Raw genomic sequence first — 20675 nt, forward strand, 5'->3', positions numbered from 1 at the left:
TGTTAGATCAGATTGGAAGCCAGAAGACTGTGGTTCTATTCCTAATTCTGCCAATGGTTACAGGCACGGTCTGAATGTCCAATGGCACATGTTTCACAAATATAGAAAATTGGAGATAATGATATCTAACTACCTTTGTAAAGTACATTGAGATCTGTGGTTTCCCCGGGGCAAATAAAGTTTGCATTCTTGAAGAATAACATTGGCATTTACCTTAAACGCATGATATTTGATTTCTAATGTAACATCTTAAAATATTTAAGAAGTAGAAAATATAAATAAGAAAATAAAGGATATTAGACCAGATGATGCAACAGAATTTTGATGCAAAAGCCAAGTTAATTGCAAGTTACACATAAGTTAGACACATAACCGCTTTGTTCTTTTAATCCTATGCTATTTTAATTTTGTAGACACTAATACTTCCAAAATAAGTTGTATACATTTACTTACAGAAGATTTAATATCTTTTGCTCGGTTTGCATACTTCAGAGTGTTGTAAGTGTCATCATAGAACATAGAAGAAGGACTAACAGCAGCTATCATTATAGTCCGACAATTCCCCCCAAGAGAATCTTTCAGTAAACGAGTAAGCTTGCTGTTACGATAAGGAATGTGTTGTTTCTTGCTCTGGAATAAAAAGTCACAAGTGTTTTTATGGATTGTGGAAGTTAGTATATTTGACCTACCTTAAAAGTCTGTTTTAAGATTTAATAATCCCATGAAGACAACAGTACATTTATTAGTGGCAAGCGGTAAAGCCTTGTAATCTTTCACTTCCATTAGTAATCTTCCTCCGAATCACTGTCCACTTTAAATCTTTCCCCACAAAAATCAAGGATTAGTGCATTTATTGCTTGAATTTTTGAAAGTTAGCCATTTGCTTTCTATACCCTAGATAGCTGAGAATGGTGATTTTCGAGATGCAGACAGCCTTGTACAGGCACAGAAAATGGACTATGGGGGAATCTTTATCATCTATATTAAAAAACAAACAAACAAAAAGGTTGCCTACCTCTCGGAACAGTTTTTCTTTGAGCTGCGTTGCTCATGTCCATTCCAAGTAGGTGTGCAAGCGCTGCATGTACAGTCGTCGGTTTTTCCCCTAGCGGTACCCGACAGGTTGGCTGTGCAGTCCCCTGGAGTCGTGCCTTCATGCGGTGTATATAGGTCCCCGCCAACCCGCTGCCTTTCAGTTCCTTCTTGCCGGATACTCCGACAGAGGGGAGGCACATAGGTCTTGGAATAGACATGAGCTACACATCTCGAAGAACAACAGTTACGACAGGTAGGTAACCGTATTTTCCTTCTTCGAATGATTGCTCATGTAGATTCCAAGCAGGTGACTCCCAAGCCTTACTAGGAGGCGGGGTCAGAGTTTATGGAATCACTGATTGTAGCACTGCTCTGCTGAAAGCTGCATCATCTCTGGTCTGCTGTGTGATTGCGCAGTGCGATGTAAAGGTGTGGACTGACAACCACATTGCTGCCCTACAGAGGTTTTGGATAGGAATTTGTGCCAGGAACGCAGCTGAGGATGCCTGTGCCCTTGTGGAGTGTGCTATCAATGCAGGGGCAGGTATCTTTGCCAAGTCATAGCACGCCTGGATACAGGATGTGATCCAAGAAGAGATCCTTTGGGACGAGAATGGAAGCTCCCTTCATGCGCTCCGCAATCGCAATGAAGAGTTGTGCTGATTTTCAAAACGTCTTTGCTCTTTCAATGTAGAAGGCTAATGCTCGTCTGACATCCAGGGAGTGGAGCATTCGTTCCCTGTGGCTAGTGTGTGGCTTAGGAAAGAACACAGGAAGAAAAATATCCTGGTTCACATGGAATTGTGAAACTACCTTCGGGAGGAAGGACGAGAGTGGTCGCAAATGCACCTTATCCTTATAGAAGGCCCTGTATGGTGGCTAGTCTTAAACTCAGACACCCTCCTGGCTGAAGTTATAGCTACCAAGAATGCTACTTTCCAGGAAAAGTACAGGAGAGAGCATGTTGCTAAAGGCTCGAAAGGAGGTCCCATCCATCTAGAGAGTACAAGGTTGAGATCCCATAGGGGAATTGGCTGTTTTACTTGAGGGTAGAGACTATCTAATCCCTTGAGGAAGCAGCCCACCATGAAGTTTGCAAAAACTGAGCGACCAGTCAAACCGGGGTGGAAAGTTGAGATAGCTGCTAGGTGTACTTTTATTGATGATACCAACAGACCTTGCTGTTTTAGATACAGCAAATAGTCCAGGATAAAAGGAATCGATGACTGTAAAGGGGGAATGTGTTTTTGTAATGCCCAAATGAAGACTCTTTTCCACTTGGCCAGATAGGTGGCCCAAGTAGATGGCTTCCTGTTGCTAAGGTGGACTTCTCTAACAGAGTCTGAGCATATGAGCTCTGAGGGGTTCAACCATGGAGTTTCTATGCCTTGAGATAGAGACACTTCAGATTAGGATGCTGGAGACAGCCGTGGTCCTGGGTGATCAAGTCTTGGACCAGGGCAATGTTATAGGTGTGTCCACTGACAGGTCTAGAAGCATGGTGAAGCACTGCTGGTGGGGCCACACTGGTGCTATTAAGATAATTGATGCTCCCTCCGTTCTGACCTTCAGCAGGATATTGCGTACAAACAGGAAGGGCGGAAAAGCGTAGAGTAGATGGTCCCTCCAAGGGATGAGAAAAGCATCCGAGAGACAGCCCAGGCTGTGATTCAGGAAGGAGCAAAATTGGTGACACTTCCTGTTGTACTTCATTGCAAACAATCTATCTGGGGAAGCCCCCACCGTTGGAAGATGTTGATCACAACATCCGGGTGGAGGGACCACTCGTGACTGTGAAATGACCTGCTCAGATGATCGGCCATTTCGTTCTGGGAATCTGGAAGGTAGGATGCCTCCAGGTGTATCAAATGGGCAATGCAGAAGTCCCACAGCTTAAGGGCTTTCCGGCACAGGGGAGGAGAGAGCACCACCCTGTTTGTTTATATAGAATATTGCTGTTGTGTTGTCAGTCAATACTGATACATATCTGCCCTCTAGATGGGCCTGAAATGTCTGGCAAGCAAGGCGGACTGCCCTCTGCTCCTTGTTGATGTGCAGCAAAAGTTCTGCCTGGGACCAGAGGTCCTGAGTCCTGCAACTTCCTAAGTGTACCCCCCAACCCATTGTCAATGTGGGTGTTACTAGATACAACAAGGATTAGGGCCCAGAGAAGGGCATTCCCCCACACACCACTTGTGGGTTGAGCCACAACTTGAGGGATTCGATAACCGGGGGAGTGAGTGTAATCAACTTGTCTAGGTGGTCTCTATTTCGTCTGTACACCGAGGCTAGCCAAGCCTCAAGAGGACGGAGACACAACCTGGTGTGCTGTACTACATACGTATAAATACCAGAGGGGTAGCCGTGTTAGTCTGGATCTGTAAAAGCGGCAAAGAGTTCTGTGGCACCTTATAGACTAACAACGTATTGGAGCATGAGCTTTCATGGGTGAATACCCACTTCGTCGGATGCATGTAGTGAAAATTTCCAGAGGCAGGTAAAAATATGCAAGCAAGAATCTGGCTAGAGATAACGAGGTTAGTTCAATCAGGGAGGATGAGGCCCTCTTCTAGCAGCTGAGGTGTGAACACCAAGGGAGGAGAAACTGCTTTTGTAGTCGGCTAGCCATTCACAGTCTTTGTTTAATCCTGAGCTGATGGTATCAAATTTGCAGATGAACTGAAGCTCAGCAGTTCGAACTTCAGTTCATCTGCAAATTTGACCCCATCAGCTCAGGATTAAACAAAGACTGAATGGCTAGCCAACTACAAAAGCAGTTTCTCCTCCCTTGGTGTTCACACTTCAACTGCTAGAAGAGGGCCTCATCCTCCCTGATTGAACTAACCTCGTTATCTCTAGCCAGATTCTTGCTTGCATATTTTTACCTGCCTCTGGAAATTTCCACTACATGCATCCGACGAAGTGGGTATTCACCCATGAAAGCTCATGCTCCAAAACGTTTGTTAGTCTATAAAGTGTCACAGAATTCTTTGCCGCTTTTACATACGTATATGCAGCCATATGGTTGAGCAGCTTCAGGCAATTCCGTGCCGTAGTAGTGGGTATCGCCTGAGTTCCTTTATGATGGTGCCCACTGGGGAAAGCAAGTGTTTGGAAGGAAAGCCCTGGCTTGACCAAAGTCCAGGAGAGCATTGATCAACTCTATTCTCTGAGTTGGGTTTAGGGTCGACTTTGCCACATTCAGTATCAGGCTGAGCCTGTGGAACATTGTCCGAACTAGGCTCACATGGGCCTCCACTTGGGCCCTGGAGTAGCCTTAAATTAGCCAGTCATCAAGGTATGGAAATACCTGTACTTGCCGCTTCCGCAGGAAGGCTGCCATGACTGCCATGCACTTGACGGCTCCTCGGGTGTCCACCAAGAGGCCAAAGAGGAGAACTGTAAACTGATAGCGAGTGTTGCTGATCACAAAGCAGAGGAACCAACATGGGGCGGGACTATGGACAAGTGAAAATACGTGTCCTTCAAGTCGAGGGTGGTGTACCAGTCCCCCAGATCCAGAGAGGGGATGATGGAGGCAAGGGAGACCATGAGTAACTTTATCTTCTTCATGAATTTGTTGAGGTTTCGCAGGTCTAAAATAGGTCTGAACCCACCCTTGGCCTTCGGGATTAGGAAATACTGGGAATAAAATCCCCTCCCCCGAATTCTAGAAGGACCTCCTCTATCACCCTGAGTTGTAGGAGCGTTCGCTGAAGAGGGTCAGGGAAGGAGGATAGGAAGGCGGGAGGGAGCAGAATTGGAGAGAATATCCCAATTCTACCGCACTCAAGACCCATTGGTCTGAGGTGATTTGTGCCCAGGCATGGTAGAAATGGAATAGACAATTCATGAAGGGAAGGAATCCGGGATCTGAACCGGTGCGTCGCCCTCGGGCGCACCCTCAAAAGTTTAGCTTAGTTGCTGGAGGATGCTTCACTGAGCCCTGGCCCTGGTTAGAGGAGGATTGAGAGGGCCTCTGTCTGTTACTTCTGCCCTGCTTCCTGCTATAATCCTGCCTAGGCAGAGCTGGGTAGAAGCGAGGAGCAGGCTGTGGTTTAAAATGCTTTCTTTGGGAGGCTGGTGTATGAAGCCCAGAGGACTTCAGAGTTGCCCTTGAATCCTTTAGGTTGTGGAGCTTAGTGTCTGTTTGCTCTGAGAAGAGCCCTACACAGTCAAAGGGCAAGTCCTGAATGATCTGCTGAGGCTCATGAAGGAGTCCTGATCCCTGAAGCCATGAGCTTCTTCTCATAGCTATGGCTGTTGCCATAGTACAGACTGCTGAGTTTAAGGAGACCTGTAAGGAGGTCCTCGCTACAACCTTGCCTTCCTCCAGGACAGCAGCAAATTCAGAGCAGGAGTCTGCCGGAAGAAGTTGTTTTACATTTGGACAATGTGTTCCAGGAATTAAAACTATAGCAGCTGAGGACTGTCTGTTGGTTGGGAACTTGAAGCTGGAGCCCCCCGTAGAGTATACCTTCCTACCAAAGAGGTCCAGCTTCCTAGCCACCTTGGACTTGGACAGCTGGGACCGACCCCTCTGTCTTTCCTTCTGGTTGGCCACCTCCACCACCAGTGTTTGGCTGAGGGTGAGTGAACAAATACTTATAACCTTCTGAAGATATAAAGTACTCCCCCCCACTTTTGCCGTGCAGGGGAAAAAGAGGTGGGCATTTTCCACAATGCTTTTGTAGTGTTATTGATAGTTTTAATGAGAGGCAAAGCCACCCTCGAGGGATCCTTCGGCACCAGAATATCAACCACGGGGTCGGTCTCCTCTGCCACCTCCTCTGCCTGCATGCTCAAATTTTGAGCCACCCTTGTGATCAACTCCTGGTGGGCTCTGTTGTCCATGGCTGGTAGCGTGGTGGATGTGCCTGCCATGACTTCATCAGGGGAAGATGCCCCTTGGGGCACTGGATCTTTCTGCCTCTCTGGTTTATGGGGATACCCTTGCACAGAAGCGCCCTGCGCGATGGCAGTAGTGGTGCTGGCCTCCATGCCTGTCTCAGTACTGGCCCCGGCTCCTGCTGCTATTTTGGTGCTGACCTGCATGCCCAACTCGCATCCATGTGGAGGTTCACGGGCAACAAATACTGATGAAGATGGAAGGGGCCATGACTCTGAAACCACAGACAAAGATCTGGACCCCAGCCTTTGGACTTGGTGGCAGGCCCACGGGTTCCAGAAGGGTCACTGAGCCAGTGCCTGCCACTGTGGTGGCCATGCCATTATAGGCAAAGGCTGCCTTTCCTCCTGTCTGGAGCAGTGTCACGAACAGTGCTGGCTTCGCCTAGAGGTATATGATTGCGCCTCTGATGAGGACTCTGAGTCCAGCGACCAAAGCGGTGAGGAGTGAGATAGTGCTGGGGTGAGGACGAGCAGTGCCACATTATCGCCAGCTTGCCCTTAGAGGGCACAGTGCCTCTCTGCAGTGGTGCTGGTGTCCGGATGGGGGACTATGCTGTCATTGCTTTGAGCTCTCTGGCTGCCTCAAAAGGTGTCCTCCATGAAGGGGAGGTCTAAATCCTCCTGTCAACCCTCCCGCACCAGGGAGTCCATTAGAACCTTACTCGACAGACCTCCCTGTGAGGCCAGAACCAACAGTGCTGGCTGGGTAGGAGCCGGAGCAGAGTGTCCCGGCATGGGATGCACACTGTTGGTGCCTCCTCCTTCCACTGCTTTAGTGGGAGAGCAAACTTTGTCTGACCTCTTCTTTTTGTGCGACACCAGCAAATGGGAGTGGTGCCAAGTGCTCGCACCGGAGGAGGTCTTCGGCACTGGGGACTGGTGGTGCTGAAGGTCCCTGGAGCCCAAGTACTTTTTTGGCGTGTGGCCTCTGTTATCGAGGCTAGTGCGCTGTGCACCTAAGTGCTGGGCTTGAGGTCGGACGCTGCTGAAGCTGGCTGGGGATGAAGGACTGACTCCACGAGGAGCCATTTCAGCCTGAAGTCCCTCTCCTTTTTTGTCTTCAGGCAGAAGCCTCTGCAGTTTTTACACTTATCAGTCTGATGGGCTTCCCCCACAGACTTTAAACAGGAGTTGTGAGGGTCTCCCTTTGGCATGGATTTTAGACAGGACCTGCATGGCTGAAACCCTTGAGACCAAGGCATGCCCCAGTCCCTGGGAGGGGAAACAGTGCGGGAAACTCCCCAACTGAAATGCATCTAAGATAAGTAAAAACTACTTGACTAACTAATACTAAGTTTTGAACTATTTACAGGGTCAACAAGAAAAAGTTCACTAGGGGATCGCTTGCCGTAGCAAGAGAGCTGCTCAAACGGCCATCACTAGTGGTAAGAAGGAACAGAAGAGGCAGCGGGTTCGCAGGGACCTATATACAACATCTTGAAGGCACGACTCCAGGGAGCTCCACAGCTGACCCGACGGGTACCGCTAGGGGAAAAACGGTCCGACGACTATGCATGCAGTGTGTGCACACCTACAGGGGAGTCGCATCTTACGCGGGGGTTAGGTTCTGAAGTCGGCACGTAAGGCGAAAATCACGTATAGTCAAACGCTCATTTAGTGGAATGGCAGGCGGAATCACCCGCACTACAGGTACAGTATTTAAATTGTTGTTTTTCTCTTTTTTGTTTTGTTTTGCCGAGCGCGTATTTGTTAAAATCGCATAAGTTAAATGCACCTATGATGCGACTCCACTGTACTTGGAATCAACACGAGCAATCACTCGGAAAAAAACTTTTCACAATACCCACTGAATCGCCATCAGATAAGATTGTAGCTACTAAGGACCTCATCCTGCACCAAATAAATGCACAGGGTAAGATTCCCATAGACCCAGGACCCAAATGCTCACAGGCCTTGTAGCCTTAGAGATTTGGTGGCTTTGTCTGGGCCAGCAAGGGAATAAAACCCTAAATCCCTTCCACTCCTCCTTCTGAGCTTGAGGAGGGCTCCGTGGCTGAAGGATGCAGCACACATTTATTGGCTCCTGTACATCCAAGAGGACTTGTAACCCTTCTCGCCCAGGGCTGCTATTCCATGCCAGGAAAGAAAGAATGCTTCACACTCATGGGGGTTAGAGTAAAACTGGGTTTTTTAGACTTTGGTAAGGGCATCATGCTAGTCATCTTTTGAGGACTGGGAAAGGAATTTTGCCCAAGTCAGTTTGGCAGTGAGGAAATATGGGATTTTTCACCTTCGTCTCAGCAGTTCAGGGATCCATGGGTAGGTTAAGTTTTAAAATCCATTTTGTCACAACATAGCAGGTTCCCTGTGTACATACTCATTCAATAGTACTGGATAAACCAGAATCTTAAACAGATAAGAAGAATGCTGGGGCTCCTGTTGTCTCGTACAGCAAGGAAACGACCCTTTCTCTCCTCCCCCCACCCTTGTATGAGGGCAGTCAAGTCCCATCAACAGTACTGGTGCTAGGTTAACTGGGTGGGGGGCTGACAGCCTTCTGCCATGTGGTATGAGTTACACACGAAAGATAACTTGCAAGGGATGAGTTATTGTTGGATAGTTCCCAGATGTGTGACAAAGCTGTGGCCCAGTTAACCTTATTCCTGGAGTCTAGTCTAGTCTTCTTGCAGTGTTTAGGACAACACTGGGCTACAATTTAAACCAGTGATTCCATTATCAATCCCACACCCTGATCCATCCAGTCCTTTTAAAGCTGACGTTTAAGTGGAAAATCTCAGCTACATTTGTTTTCACTAGATTACGCTTCTTTGAGATGATCCCAATGACAAAATTATGGAAATGTTTACTCCCTGGGTTTGGGAGAAAACACAGTCAAGGAACTCTTCAAAGTAGAGGATGGGGCTTTGGATCGAGTATGCATCAGGGTGACTTTCATTTCAAGACAACTCAAAGTCAGTAGCTGAGAAAACCACAGTGACTTTGTACATTGCTTCAGCGTGAAGCGCTTTATAGTTTAGAGCTATACTGATTTCTTTTCAGGAGTCCTAGTTTGGCTATAGTAAAGGGGAGAACTTTAAACTAGGTTTAAAGAGGGCATGTGACAAAAGTCCACAGGCATGCAATAAAAAAAGTAACCTTGACAGAGGGCTATATGTTGGGGGTGAGGGGGAGAGGAAGTGGGGAGGATATGGAAATTTTCAATAGGGTCATAGGAACAACAAAAGTGAAATCAATGGGGGAATCTGCTCAAAACCTTCACGTCTATACACAAATACAAGGATGTTAGGGGGCTTATTCCTTCACCCTTTCACTTCTCTGGTCCTTCTTGCATGAACAGAGAGCAACAATACCCAAAGTCCGAAGGTGCAAACAATTCGATGTTTATTGGGGTGAACTTCCAGCAAGCATGATTCCAGTTTCCTTCCTCAGTGTCCCCGTTCCCAGCTCTGACACCACAGAGCCTTGCCTGTGTCCCTGTTCCCATTCCCTCACCTTAGCGAAACATGATTCCAATTCCCCCACCCCCATTCCTCCCTTACTTCTTGATTGACTGCAGACTATATAGTAAAACTTGAGTTCTGCTTAGTTATACCTTAACCATTTTACTGAAATTTAACTAACCAATCCTAACATATTGTAACATGATTATTCCACCAATTATATCCCACCACCTTAATTGGTTTACATCCAACAAAAATTAATTATACAGCAGACAGAAACAATCACAGAACCAGACAGAGATTATACAGATAAACAATAGGGAAGTGGAGACTGCAGTGACAGAAAATACAGAAACGAGGATTTCACATCCCAGCTATTGATAAGTGAGTTCTTGCCAGGCAGGATGCTATCAAACTAAGTTTCCTTTTACATCTTCTAGGCTCTTCCCTTTCTCTGGAGCTGATAGGAATACAATCCTGTCCTGATATTCCTAACAGCCCAATAGAACCTTATTTCAATGCGACTAGTTTGGAATGTGAGGATGTGACCATACACTTCCCAGTTTATGGCTGCCTTTGCTGCTTAGCCAAAGGCTTAGCCCAAGAACCAGGCCTCAGACTGTCACAGTAAGAGAAGGCCCTTAGACAGACAGACAGTGATTTTGATTCTTTCTTTTATACCTCTATAACTAGCTTAGTGATAAGAATACACCTACATTCTTAAAAGTATAGGCCTTTGCAGACAGGCCTGAATATCTATATCCTAACAAAGGAGTAAAGAGAATAAACAGGAAGAACTGGAAGTATTAGTCCATAAGATGAATGCCGACTTAATTGGCACGAGAGACTTCATAGGATAAGTCTCATGACTGGAATATTGATAGAGAAGGCTACAGCTTGCTCTGGTAGAACAGGCAGGATAAAAAGGGAAGAGGTGATGCAGTATATATCAAGAATATATACACTTGTTCTGAGATCCAGAAAGAGTTGAGAGGCAGACCAGTTGAAAGTCTCTGGGTAAAGATAAAAAAGGAGTTGCATCATGGTAGTGGTCTACTATAGACCACCAAATCAGGAAGAAGAGGTGGATAAGGCATTTCTAGAACAAACAACAGAAATATCCAAAACACAAGACCTGGTAGTAATGGGGGACTTCCCCAACAGATATCTGGATAGTTAAAGTAATATGGCAAAACATAAGATTTCCATTAAGTTCTTGTATATATATTAGGGGCAACTTTTTGTTTCAGGAAGGGAGTAAGTAACGAGTGGGACAGCCATTTTAGACTTGATTCTGACCAACAGGGAGGAATTGGTAACAAATCTGAAAATAAAAGGTAATTTAGTGAAGATGAACATGAAATGTTGATTTTATAATTCTAAGGAAGGAAAGCATGAGAGCAACTGAATGAGGACAACAGACTTTAACAAACTCTGAGAACTGGTCCGATGGGAAGAAAATCCAAAGGAAAAAGTTGTTCAGGAGAGTTGGCAGTTTCTCAAGGAGACATTATTAAAGGCACAACTGCAAACTATCCTGATACAAAGGAAAGATAGGAAAAAATAGGAAGAGGTCAACAGGGCTCGCCTCTTGCCGAGCTGGAGTACAGGAGTCGACGGGAGAGCGCTCAGTGATTGATTTATCGCATCTAGACTAGATGTGATAAATTGATCCCCCCGGATCAATCGCTGCTCGCTGATCAGGCCGGTAGTGTAGACATACCCTCAGTTAGCAGGGATCTACTCCTTCCTGCTTCTCAGTTGCTATTGCAGAGTTGCCTGCGTCTAATAAGTTTCCAGAAGGCTCTTCAAAAATTATCTAGCAACACATTTTATACTATGAATTTTCCCCCTTCCAGATAAAGTACTGTAAGTACTCATGATGGGAAGACACAAAGTGCACTTTTAATACTGAACCTGAATACGTAGTGCAAGCAGCAGTGTTAAAAATGTAATAAGTTATTTTAATCTATAAAACTGAATTATTTTATTATGGAATATTCTGTAATCCTGTGATAAAGTGATGACAAAAATCCAATGCAACTAAGAGACAACTGAAACAATGTTTAGTTTTTCTTTCTTCACAAGTTTCCTGCTGGCTAATTCTATAACTAATACAAAAGAGCAGGATGAAGTAATTAGTGCCATTGGCTAATGCCAATACTTTGCAAACATTTAACTATAGAAGAATTATAAAAAAGCCCTAACCATGTGAAAATATTGAGTTGGAGCATCAGGACTCCAGCTTAATGGGTGACAGTACAGCAACCAAAGACAGCAAGAGGCACTTCACCTTCAAAAAGATTGATGCCACAGCTGTGCATTTATGATTACAGCAGAAGTTATTCTTTTGGGGTCTTCCATTAAATATGCATTTTAGGCTTTTTTAAGGACTGCAGTTATGCAATAAACACAACCATTTAGCATTATCAACTTTATTATTTAAAAATGTCATGAGAGTTTGCTTAAACATAAGAAAAGATTTTGGGATTGTTCACTTCTGAAAGTGAATGAAAGTAGTTAGGTAAGTTATTATTAAAGATATTAAATATAATTAGGTAAGGACCAATAGTGTGTTTGGCACTGTACAGGATCCAACTATCTCCTGCCCCATTATGAGTACACTTACAATCTAAGAACCAAGGTGGGTGAAGTAACATCATCAGGTCTAGACCTGGGGAAGAGCTCTGGGTGGATCAAAAGCGTGTCTCTCTCACCAACAGAATTTGGTCCAATAAAAGATACTACCTCACCCACCTTGTCTCTCTAACATCCTGGGACGGACACAGCTACGACTACACTGGATACAATCTAAGAACCAGACAGATAAGACTAGATAATACCTAGCTCTTAATACAGCACTTTTCATGAGTACGTCTTAAAGTGCATTCAGAGACCTAAAGAAGATTGCAAGTTTTTTTATTTTTCTCTCTCAGTAGAATTAGTTTTTCCTGATTTCACTCAATGTAATAATGGAGTGGAGAAAACTATTTAACTTTTTAGAATACTGAGGAAGAAACAAGTATATTAGAATGATCTGAAGGAGGACAGCAGAGGTCTAGCATATTAGATACACCTCTACCTCGATATAACGCTGTCCTCGGGAGTCAAAAAACCTTACTGCATTATATCGAACTTGATTTGATCCGCCGGAGTGCGCAGCTCCCCCTACCCCCACCCCAGTGCTGCTTTACCGCATTATATCCAAATTTGTGTTATATCGGGTGGCCTTATATCGGGGTAGAGGTATATGTGGTGCAAGTATGTACTTGGCCCAGCTCAACCATTCAGCCACTGCTGCTACCCATGCTACGATGGCTACAATGCTATTTATATGTATGCTAGCTTAATAAAAGTAAGTGTGAGCATGTGTACGTGAGCAGGGGAATCACAGCCCTAGCTTGAAGTGTTATTCCTGTGGGAATTCTGCTCCACTGCACATGTAGAATTTGCACAGAAATTAATGTTTTTTGTGCTGAATTTCCTTTTCCTCCACAGAAATGGGCTACAGAGCTGCTGGCTGCCAGTACGGGCTACTGGACCCAGCAGAGCCCAGCTTGCACACAGAAGACACTGCCCGGGGAAGAGGGAGGGAGCTGGAGGGTTTGGAGCAGCTGCAGCTCTCAGCATGCCCTAAAGGAAGGAGGCAGCCTGCAGGAAACTCCATACAAGCCTGGGACCCAGCATCATGCTGTTTCTCCCTCTGGATCCATGGGCTCTGGGTGTATGCGTGCACAAATGTCTGAGCTGGGGGCCCGCAGCTGGGGTCTTGGTGGGGAGGAAGTAGGGGGTGCGTGCGAGTGATTGGCCTGGGAGTGTGTGGCTGGGCTTGGGGGATAAAGAGTGTGGATTTCTGCCCCCCCCTCGGACTCTCACGGGGGAGGAACTGGATCATCATAGGGGTTTCCTTAACACACTATTCCTGGAGGAATTTTTTTGTCTCTGTATTGTTATAGACATAGTTGCTGATAGGTATTTTGAAATAAATTAACAAAATAATTGAAACTGGTGTGATTATATAGCGTTATTTTGACAAATAAAATCTGCAGAATTTTAAAATATTGTGCACAGAATTTTCCCAGGAGTTAAGCGTAGCGATAGCTCTAGGGCAAGTGTCGGCAACCTTTCAGAAGTGGTGTGCCGAGTCTTCATTTAGTCACTCTAATTTAAGGTTTCGCGTGCTGGTAATAATTTTAACGTTTTTAGAAGGTCTCTTTCTATAAATCTATAATATATAACTAAACTATTGTTGTATGTAAAGTAAATAAGGTTTTTAAAAAGTTTAAGAAGCTTCATTTAAAATTAAATTAAAATGCAGAGCCCCCCGGACCGGTGGCCAGGACCCCGGGCAGTGTGAGTGCCACTGAAAATCAGATCGCGTGGCGCCTTTGGCACGTGTGCCATAGCTTGCCTAACCCTGATCTAGGGAGCAAGGAGCTGGAGGAGGGATGTAAAGAGAGGATTGACATGGGTTTACTGGTAGATAAAGTTCTTCCTTAACAGCTGCATTTTAGATGTACTTTAGAAGGGTGATATGGGTTTTAGGGAGTCTGGAGAGGAAGAGGGGTTACAGTAATCAAGTCAAGAAATGTTTAGACAACAGGACAAAAAAGAATGGTAATTTTAAAAATGTTGACTAGAAAGAAAAAAGACAAGATGAGGTGACAGGCTGGAGAGAAAAGAATTCAGGAACAAAATTAGCAATCATCTACTTTGACAGCTCTCTTTGTACATGAGCAGACATACATACACACAAATTAGATAAACTGTCCAACTATCTTTGTTTTAACCTCCTGCCAGATAAGTATGAGTGTTTCTTGGCCCAATTTATCCAAGTTAACTGGGCAAGAAGAGGAAAGTAACTATATTTGTACCTCACTGCCTGCTCAGGGAATGGGGAGGGAATTTCCTTTGTACTGATGTTAGCATGTGCTACTCCTTCATATTTCATATCACATTGGGTTTATTCTTCCTAGTACATGTTTCTTTATGGTACAGCTTGCTGAAGGGGTTTGACAGTTACTCTTCCACAATTTAGCTCTGCAGTTCTCTGGTGCTGTTGATGTTGCAATACATTTTCTGTCAGATGAAATTTACAAGCACATTACCCTGCTTGACAGAAACAGTGAGCCACAAGGATTTCCTGAGGAGAAACTCCCACATGCTGTGAGAGACATTTTGCTGGCTTTTCTTTTGGCTGGGGTAACATTTTTCAACTATACCAATTACATAGCCACCCTGACACAAACTTTCAAAAACATAAAACATTGAGTGAAATGCGCCTTGACTCCAGAAGGAAAAATATCCTCAGTCTTTTTTCTCCAATTATTTAAAACCATTTGGAAGACTGTATATCAGTGGTCTCAGGGCCCACAACTGTGTTGTTAATGTAAGATTTGTCCAACATAGCATGTGTGGTTATAGAGGACAGGAATCTTAAGTCCTTAAGGCTCCAAGTTACAGGACTCCGTTACCAAGAAGAATGGGCATATGGCTCCTTTGTTCAGTTACTGAAAACTCAGCATGGGGTAGCATGAAAACAATAAAATATTAAGCCCCTGGAGACTCTGCCAACATTTAGGATGCCAAGCTTCTTGAAAGGTTCAGAAAGGAAAAACTAAAGTCGAAATTAGAGCTATGGTTTCCCCACTGTATTATTATCTGATTTATCATTTGAATTGCAAACTTTTTAGTTTTGTAATAAAGAGGCAGCATGGTCCATTAATAGGACACTATGCTAGGCATCAGGAGATAAAGGTTTTGTCACTCATTTGTTGTGTGACTTAGCCAAATTGCAATCTGTGCCTCATTATCCCCATTTTACCAATGGGGAAACAGAATACTTACATACTTTTGTCAAGTGGGCTTTATATTAACATGCCATTATTGATAATCTGCAAATCTCAAGTATTTGCATATAATTAATAATCACACCTGCAACACAGAGGTTATGAAACTTTGAAGAGAATTGCCTACAGCTGCAACGTTTTTAAAAATTCGATGCTCCATCACTTAGCTATATGCTCCACACTGAAAGTAACCAGTAATTTGATGGAAATCTCCAAAGCAACAATCTGCTCTCTCAAACATATCTAGCTGTGAGGCATTATCCTGAGAAATAATATGAACACAGGAAACATATGCATAAAACAAAACATGAACCTAAAATCTAAGGGCTATATTCTGCTGTCTCTGGTGCACATCTCCTACCGATGTTAACAGAAGCCATACTGAAACTGCCTAAGCAAGAATCTGGCCTGTTTTGTCTTACAGATACCCTTCTCCCCCTTGTGTTTATTTCTCTTCCCTGTATTTAGGCTCATTGATAAAATTAACTCTCCTTTTCTTCCTGCTATCCTAGCAGATTAGAGTTTCTATAAGTCCCACCATTTTCTCAGTATATCCCGTATGCTGCAGGTATAGCCGAACAAAGTCAGTTAACTTTGCTTAGGGATTCCCCCTTAAACCTGCCTCATCAATATGATGCCATGAAGTCACTTTTTATTCCACAAGTGAAATTACCAAAGTGGCAACCCTAAGCAGTATGTTCTTACTCTTGGTTTTCACTCCATTTTGTTACACTAAATCCATGTGTCACAGTGAAATATGAGGAGAGGTGAGGTGAGAGAATCCAAGAGTCACATTTACAGTAACTATGGATTTGAAAAAACAAAGACCATTTATGAATAAGTAGGTAACTAATTGGGCAATTATTTTGGAAAATACTTGTCCTGCAACACCTAACATGAATGCTGAGCACTGAGAATAGATCAAGTAGCCTATTCTTTAAACCTAAGTATAAAAGAGTGAAAAAAATTCAGCGTAATTTGCAGCACATTGCTTCAGATTTCAGTTAGGTTCTTGACTGAATGCAGGGCCAAGTTTAAAAAAAAAAGTTGTTATTTAATAGCTTCACTGGGAAAAAGACAAGACAATTCTAGTACACATCATGCTACAAAAATGAAGGGATCCAAAATATTTCTGTGATCTGGAATATGGACTATTGCTTGTGACATGGCAACTCACTATCTTAGTTTGCATTTGTAATAATCTGATATTTTTTCATTCTTAAATTACAGATTTGTTTTTGCCTGTGTTCCCATTTATTTTATGTACTAGGATTTTGGCTCAGCATATTATGGTTGTAAAAATAACCTTCCAATGTGAATCAAATGTAAACTTATGCACTATCATCTTCCTGAATATGCAGACAGCTTTGATGTATCCATTGCTGTGCTCATAGCTTTGCAAAGCATCAGCAACAGAGTGGAATTAGCAAGATTGGTCAGTTTCTCTACTGCTGTTCAGAACAACTTGTGCAGCAGTGAAATTGTCAAAAAATCATGTCTATTACATACTGATGCTGGAACTCAAAAACAAAAGGCTAAAATGAGTAGAGTAGAGACCAGTCTCCCCTAAGCACCAGGCAGGTGGGGATAAGGGTTGGAAAAGGCTGGTGGAAGAGAAAAAAACAAAACCAAAATAAAAAAAACACAACCCTTTTTTCTCTGTTCCAGCAGACAGAAAGAAGCAGAGCTTCATGTTTATATAACACTCACTAGATCCTGCTCTAGGAGATGCCCAGCATACATTAGACCAGGGGTAGACAACCTATGGCACGCATGCCGAAGGCAGCACTTGAGCTGATTTTCAGTGGCACTCACACTGCCCGGGTCCTGGCAACCGGTCCGGGGGACTCTGCATTTTAATTTAATTTTAAATGAAGCTTCTTAAACATTTTTAAAACCTTATTTACTTTACATACAAACAATAGTGTAGCTCTATATTATAGACTTAGAGAAAGAGACCGTCTAAAAATGTTAAAATTATTACTGGCACACGAAACCTTAAACTAGAGTCAATAAATGAAGACTCGACACACCACTTCTGAAAGGTTGCCAACCCCGGCACTAGACTCTTGATGTTACTCTCCACACAACTATGCTGCAGTGTGGAGCCAGCTAATAGGGGTAATGCCAGTGTTTCTAAAAAATAAATTACATTATGTGTGTGTGTAATAAAATACAATACATAATGCAATTGCTGTAATTTATTAACATCTTATTTTATATTTTATATTCCATAGGATCTCTTCAAAAAAAGACAGCAATGTTGTTTAAACATTACATTACACTCAAGTCCATAGCCAGCTGGCACAAGTTAATAACATCCCCCAAGCTTCTCTAACATGTCTTGGAGCAGAAAATCAGAGCACTCTAAGGCCTAGTCTACACTACGCGTTTAAACCGGTTTTAGGAGCGTTAAACTGATTTAACGCCACACCCGTCCACACTAAGAGGCCCTTTATAACGATATAAAGAGCTCTTTAAACCGGTTTCTGTACTCCTCCCTAACGAGAGGAGTAGTGCTAATATCGGTATTACCATATCGGATTAGGGTTAGTGTGGCCGCAAATCGACGGTATTGGCCTCCGGGCGGTATCCCACAGTGCTGTCCAGAGCGGTCAGTGGTGCAATCTGAACTCGGATGCAGTGGCCAGGTAGACAGGAAAAGCCCCGCGAACTTTTGAATATCATTTCCTGTTTGCCCAGCGTGGAGCTCCGATCAGCACGGGTGGCAATGCAGTCCGAAATCAAAATCCAAAAAGAGCTCCAGCATGGACCGTACGGATGTGATCGCTGTATGGGCAGGCAAATCTGTTCCATCAGAGCTCCGTTACAGAAGACGAAATTCCAAAGCATTTTTAAAAAATCTCCAGACAGAGGCCACAGCAGGGACTCAGCACACTGCTGCGTGACAAACGTAACGGAAAGCCAAAGAATCAAATGGACGCTCATGGAGGGAGGGAGGGGGGACTGAGGACTCAAGCTATCCCACAGTTCCTGCAGTCTCCGAAAAGTATTTGCATTCTTGGCTGAGCTCCCAATGCCTGTAGTGTCAAACACATTGTCCGCGGTGGTTCAGGGCATAGCTCGTCAATTTACCCCCCTCACCCACCTCCAGAAGTAAAAGGGAAAAAAATCCTCTCTTGACTCTTAAATGTCACCCTATGTTTACTGAATACTGCTGATAGATGCGATGCTGCAGCAGTCAACGGCACCATCCTCGCCCCCCATCCTTGGTGGCTGATGGTACAATATGGCTGATATCCATCGTCAGCCTTGTGGCAGATGGTGCAGTACAATAGGACTGGTATCCGTCCTCATCATCAGCCCGTGAGTGCTCCTGGCTGGCCTCCGGTGAGGTCGGCCGGGGGCGTCTGGGTAAAAAACTCCTGATCATTCCCAGTAGATGGTACAGAACGGCTGGTAACCATCTTCATCATAGCAACAGGGGGCTGAGCTCCATCAGCCCCCGCCCTTCATGTGTAAAGAAAAGATTCTGTACTGCTTGGACTATCATAGCAGCGGGATGCTGGGCTCCTCTCCCCCACACTGCTTAATGTCCTGTCTGGACTATCATAGCAGCTGGAGGCTGCCTTCCCCTCATTTTATCTCAGTAACAAGTCACTATTTCTTATTCCTGCATTCTTTATTACTTCATCACACAAATGGGGGGACACTGCAACGATAGCCCAGGAAGGCTGGGGGAGGAGGGAATCAACAGGTGGGGTTGTTGCAGGGGCACCCCCTGTGAATGGCATGCAGCTCATCATTTCTGCGGGATCTGACACGGAGCTGCTGTGCTCTTTGGTTCTCTGATACACTGGTTCTCTAGTACACTTGCCCCATACTCTAGGCAGGACTGATTCTATTTTTAGATACCATAAAGGAGGGATTGACTCGGGGAGTCATTCCCATTTTTGTCTTTTGCACCCCCGGCCGATCTCAGCCAGGGGCACCTATGACAGCAGCAGATGGTACAGCACAAAAGGACTGGTAACCATCATCTCATTGCCAATTTACAATGGTATGGTAGATGGTACAGAACGGCTGATAACCATCTCTGCTATCATGCAAAAGCAAATGAATGCTGCTGTGTAGTGCTGCTGAATCGCCTCTGTCAGCGGCATCTAGTACACATACGGTGACAGTGACAAAAGGCAAAACAGGCTCCGTGGTTGCCATGCTAATGGCATCTGCCAGGGCAATACAGGGAAAAAGGGCGCGAAATGATTGTCTGCCGTTGCTTTCCCAGAGGAAGGAGTGACTGACGACATTTACCCAGAACCACCCGCGACAATGATTTTTGCCCCATCAGGCACTGGGATCTCAACCCAGAATTCCAAGGGCCGGGGGAGACTGCGGGAACTATGGGATAGCTACGGAATAGCTACCCACAGTGCAACGCTCCAGAAATCGATGCTAGCCTCGGACCGTGGACGCACACCACCGATTTAATGTGCTTAGTGTGGCCACGTGCACTCGATTTTATACAATCTGTTTTACTAAACCGGTTTATGTAAAATCGGAATAGTCCCGTAGTGTAGACGTACCCTCACATTTTTGTTTGGTTCTTGCCTATTTCTTTACCCCTCTCCAGTGCTGCTGGGTGAGGGAAGGAGCAAAGACCCATTCTGCAGTAGGCACTCCCTACACTCAGGCAGTCAGTTGATTTCCTTGCCTGCTCTACCTGGGGCTCCTACATCCTAGCAGGGAAACAGGCAATAAAGTAGCCAATGATACTCTTCTCCATTCCCTGTGACTCAGCAGATGGCCAATGGTAGAGAGGTGGAGCAGCTGTAGCAAGAACTGAACAGTTGCTGTTCAGAGCACTTTAGCCTCACATCAAAGTTGCTTTGGGTGGCTGCAGGGAAAGCAGTTCAGATACCAAGGCCAGAGAGGACCATTATGATAAAAAAAGGGATCAATTGTGGAAGCAGGGCCTCTTACTTCCTCCCTCTTGCAACAGACACTTAAAAGGTGCAGTGTGGCTCAGGAATACATCTTCAGTTCATAATCAAATTGAAGTTCTTAATATAGTTGCCCACAAGGGCCACAGAGGTCACAAATGGCCCCAGCCCACATGTGGGATGCCACTGTGGTAGATGTTACAAGCCAGGGCTCACAATCATGGAAAGATTCTAAAGCAGTTTAACAGGAGGTAGGCACGTCTGTTGGTCAATTGTAATGACAGTACATATATACAACCCTCAATTCTGAATCCTAAGTTTCAATGCAGTTATAAATGGTCCTGTCCATAAGCACTCACTCAATTTTATCTACAAGATCAGTAGCAATCCAATGAAACAAGAAAGAGAAGGCTAGTAGGGACAAGAAAAGGCAATACATTCAGACAACTTTAATAGTAACTTCTCTCCCTCCTTCACGAGGATACTTCTGCAGATCCCTCAAGAAGGCACTTTATGTAAATAAGGACTGAAGGACTTATCCCTGAAATTAACTT

At 44.5% G+C, this 20675-nt stretch overlaps 1 protein-coding gene across 2 annotated transcripts in view; it reads right to left on the reverse strand.

Moving 5' to 3' along the window:
* The window catches only part of KIF18A (kinesin family member 18A), a 116727-nt gene that overhangs the window by 69528 nt on the left and 26524 nt on the right, over positions 1 to 20675 (reverse strand). For both annotated transcript variants that reach the window (XM_045016278.1, XM_045016279.1), the window contains one exon: positions 454 to 630. In XM_045016278.1, coding sequence (XP_044872213.1) covers positions 454 to 630 — 177 coding nt within the window. The remainder of the gene's footprint in view (positions 1 to 453; positions 631 to 20675) is intronic.

Source organism: Mauremys mutica, chromosome 4, assembly GCF_020497125.1.
Source record: "Mauremys mutica isolate MM-2020 ecotype Southern chromosome 4, ASM2049712v1, whole genome shotgun sequence".
NCBI classification, from domain to species: Eukaryota; Metazoa; Chordata; order Testudines; family Geoemydidae; genus Mauremys; species Mauremys mutica.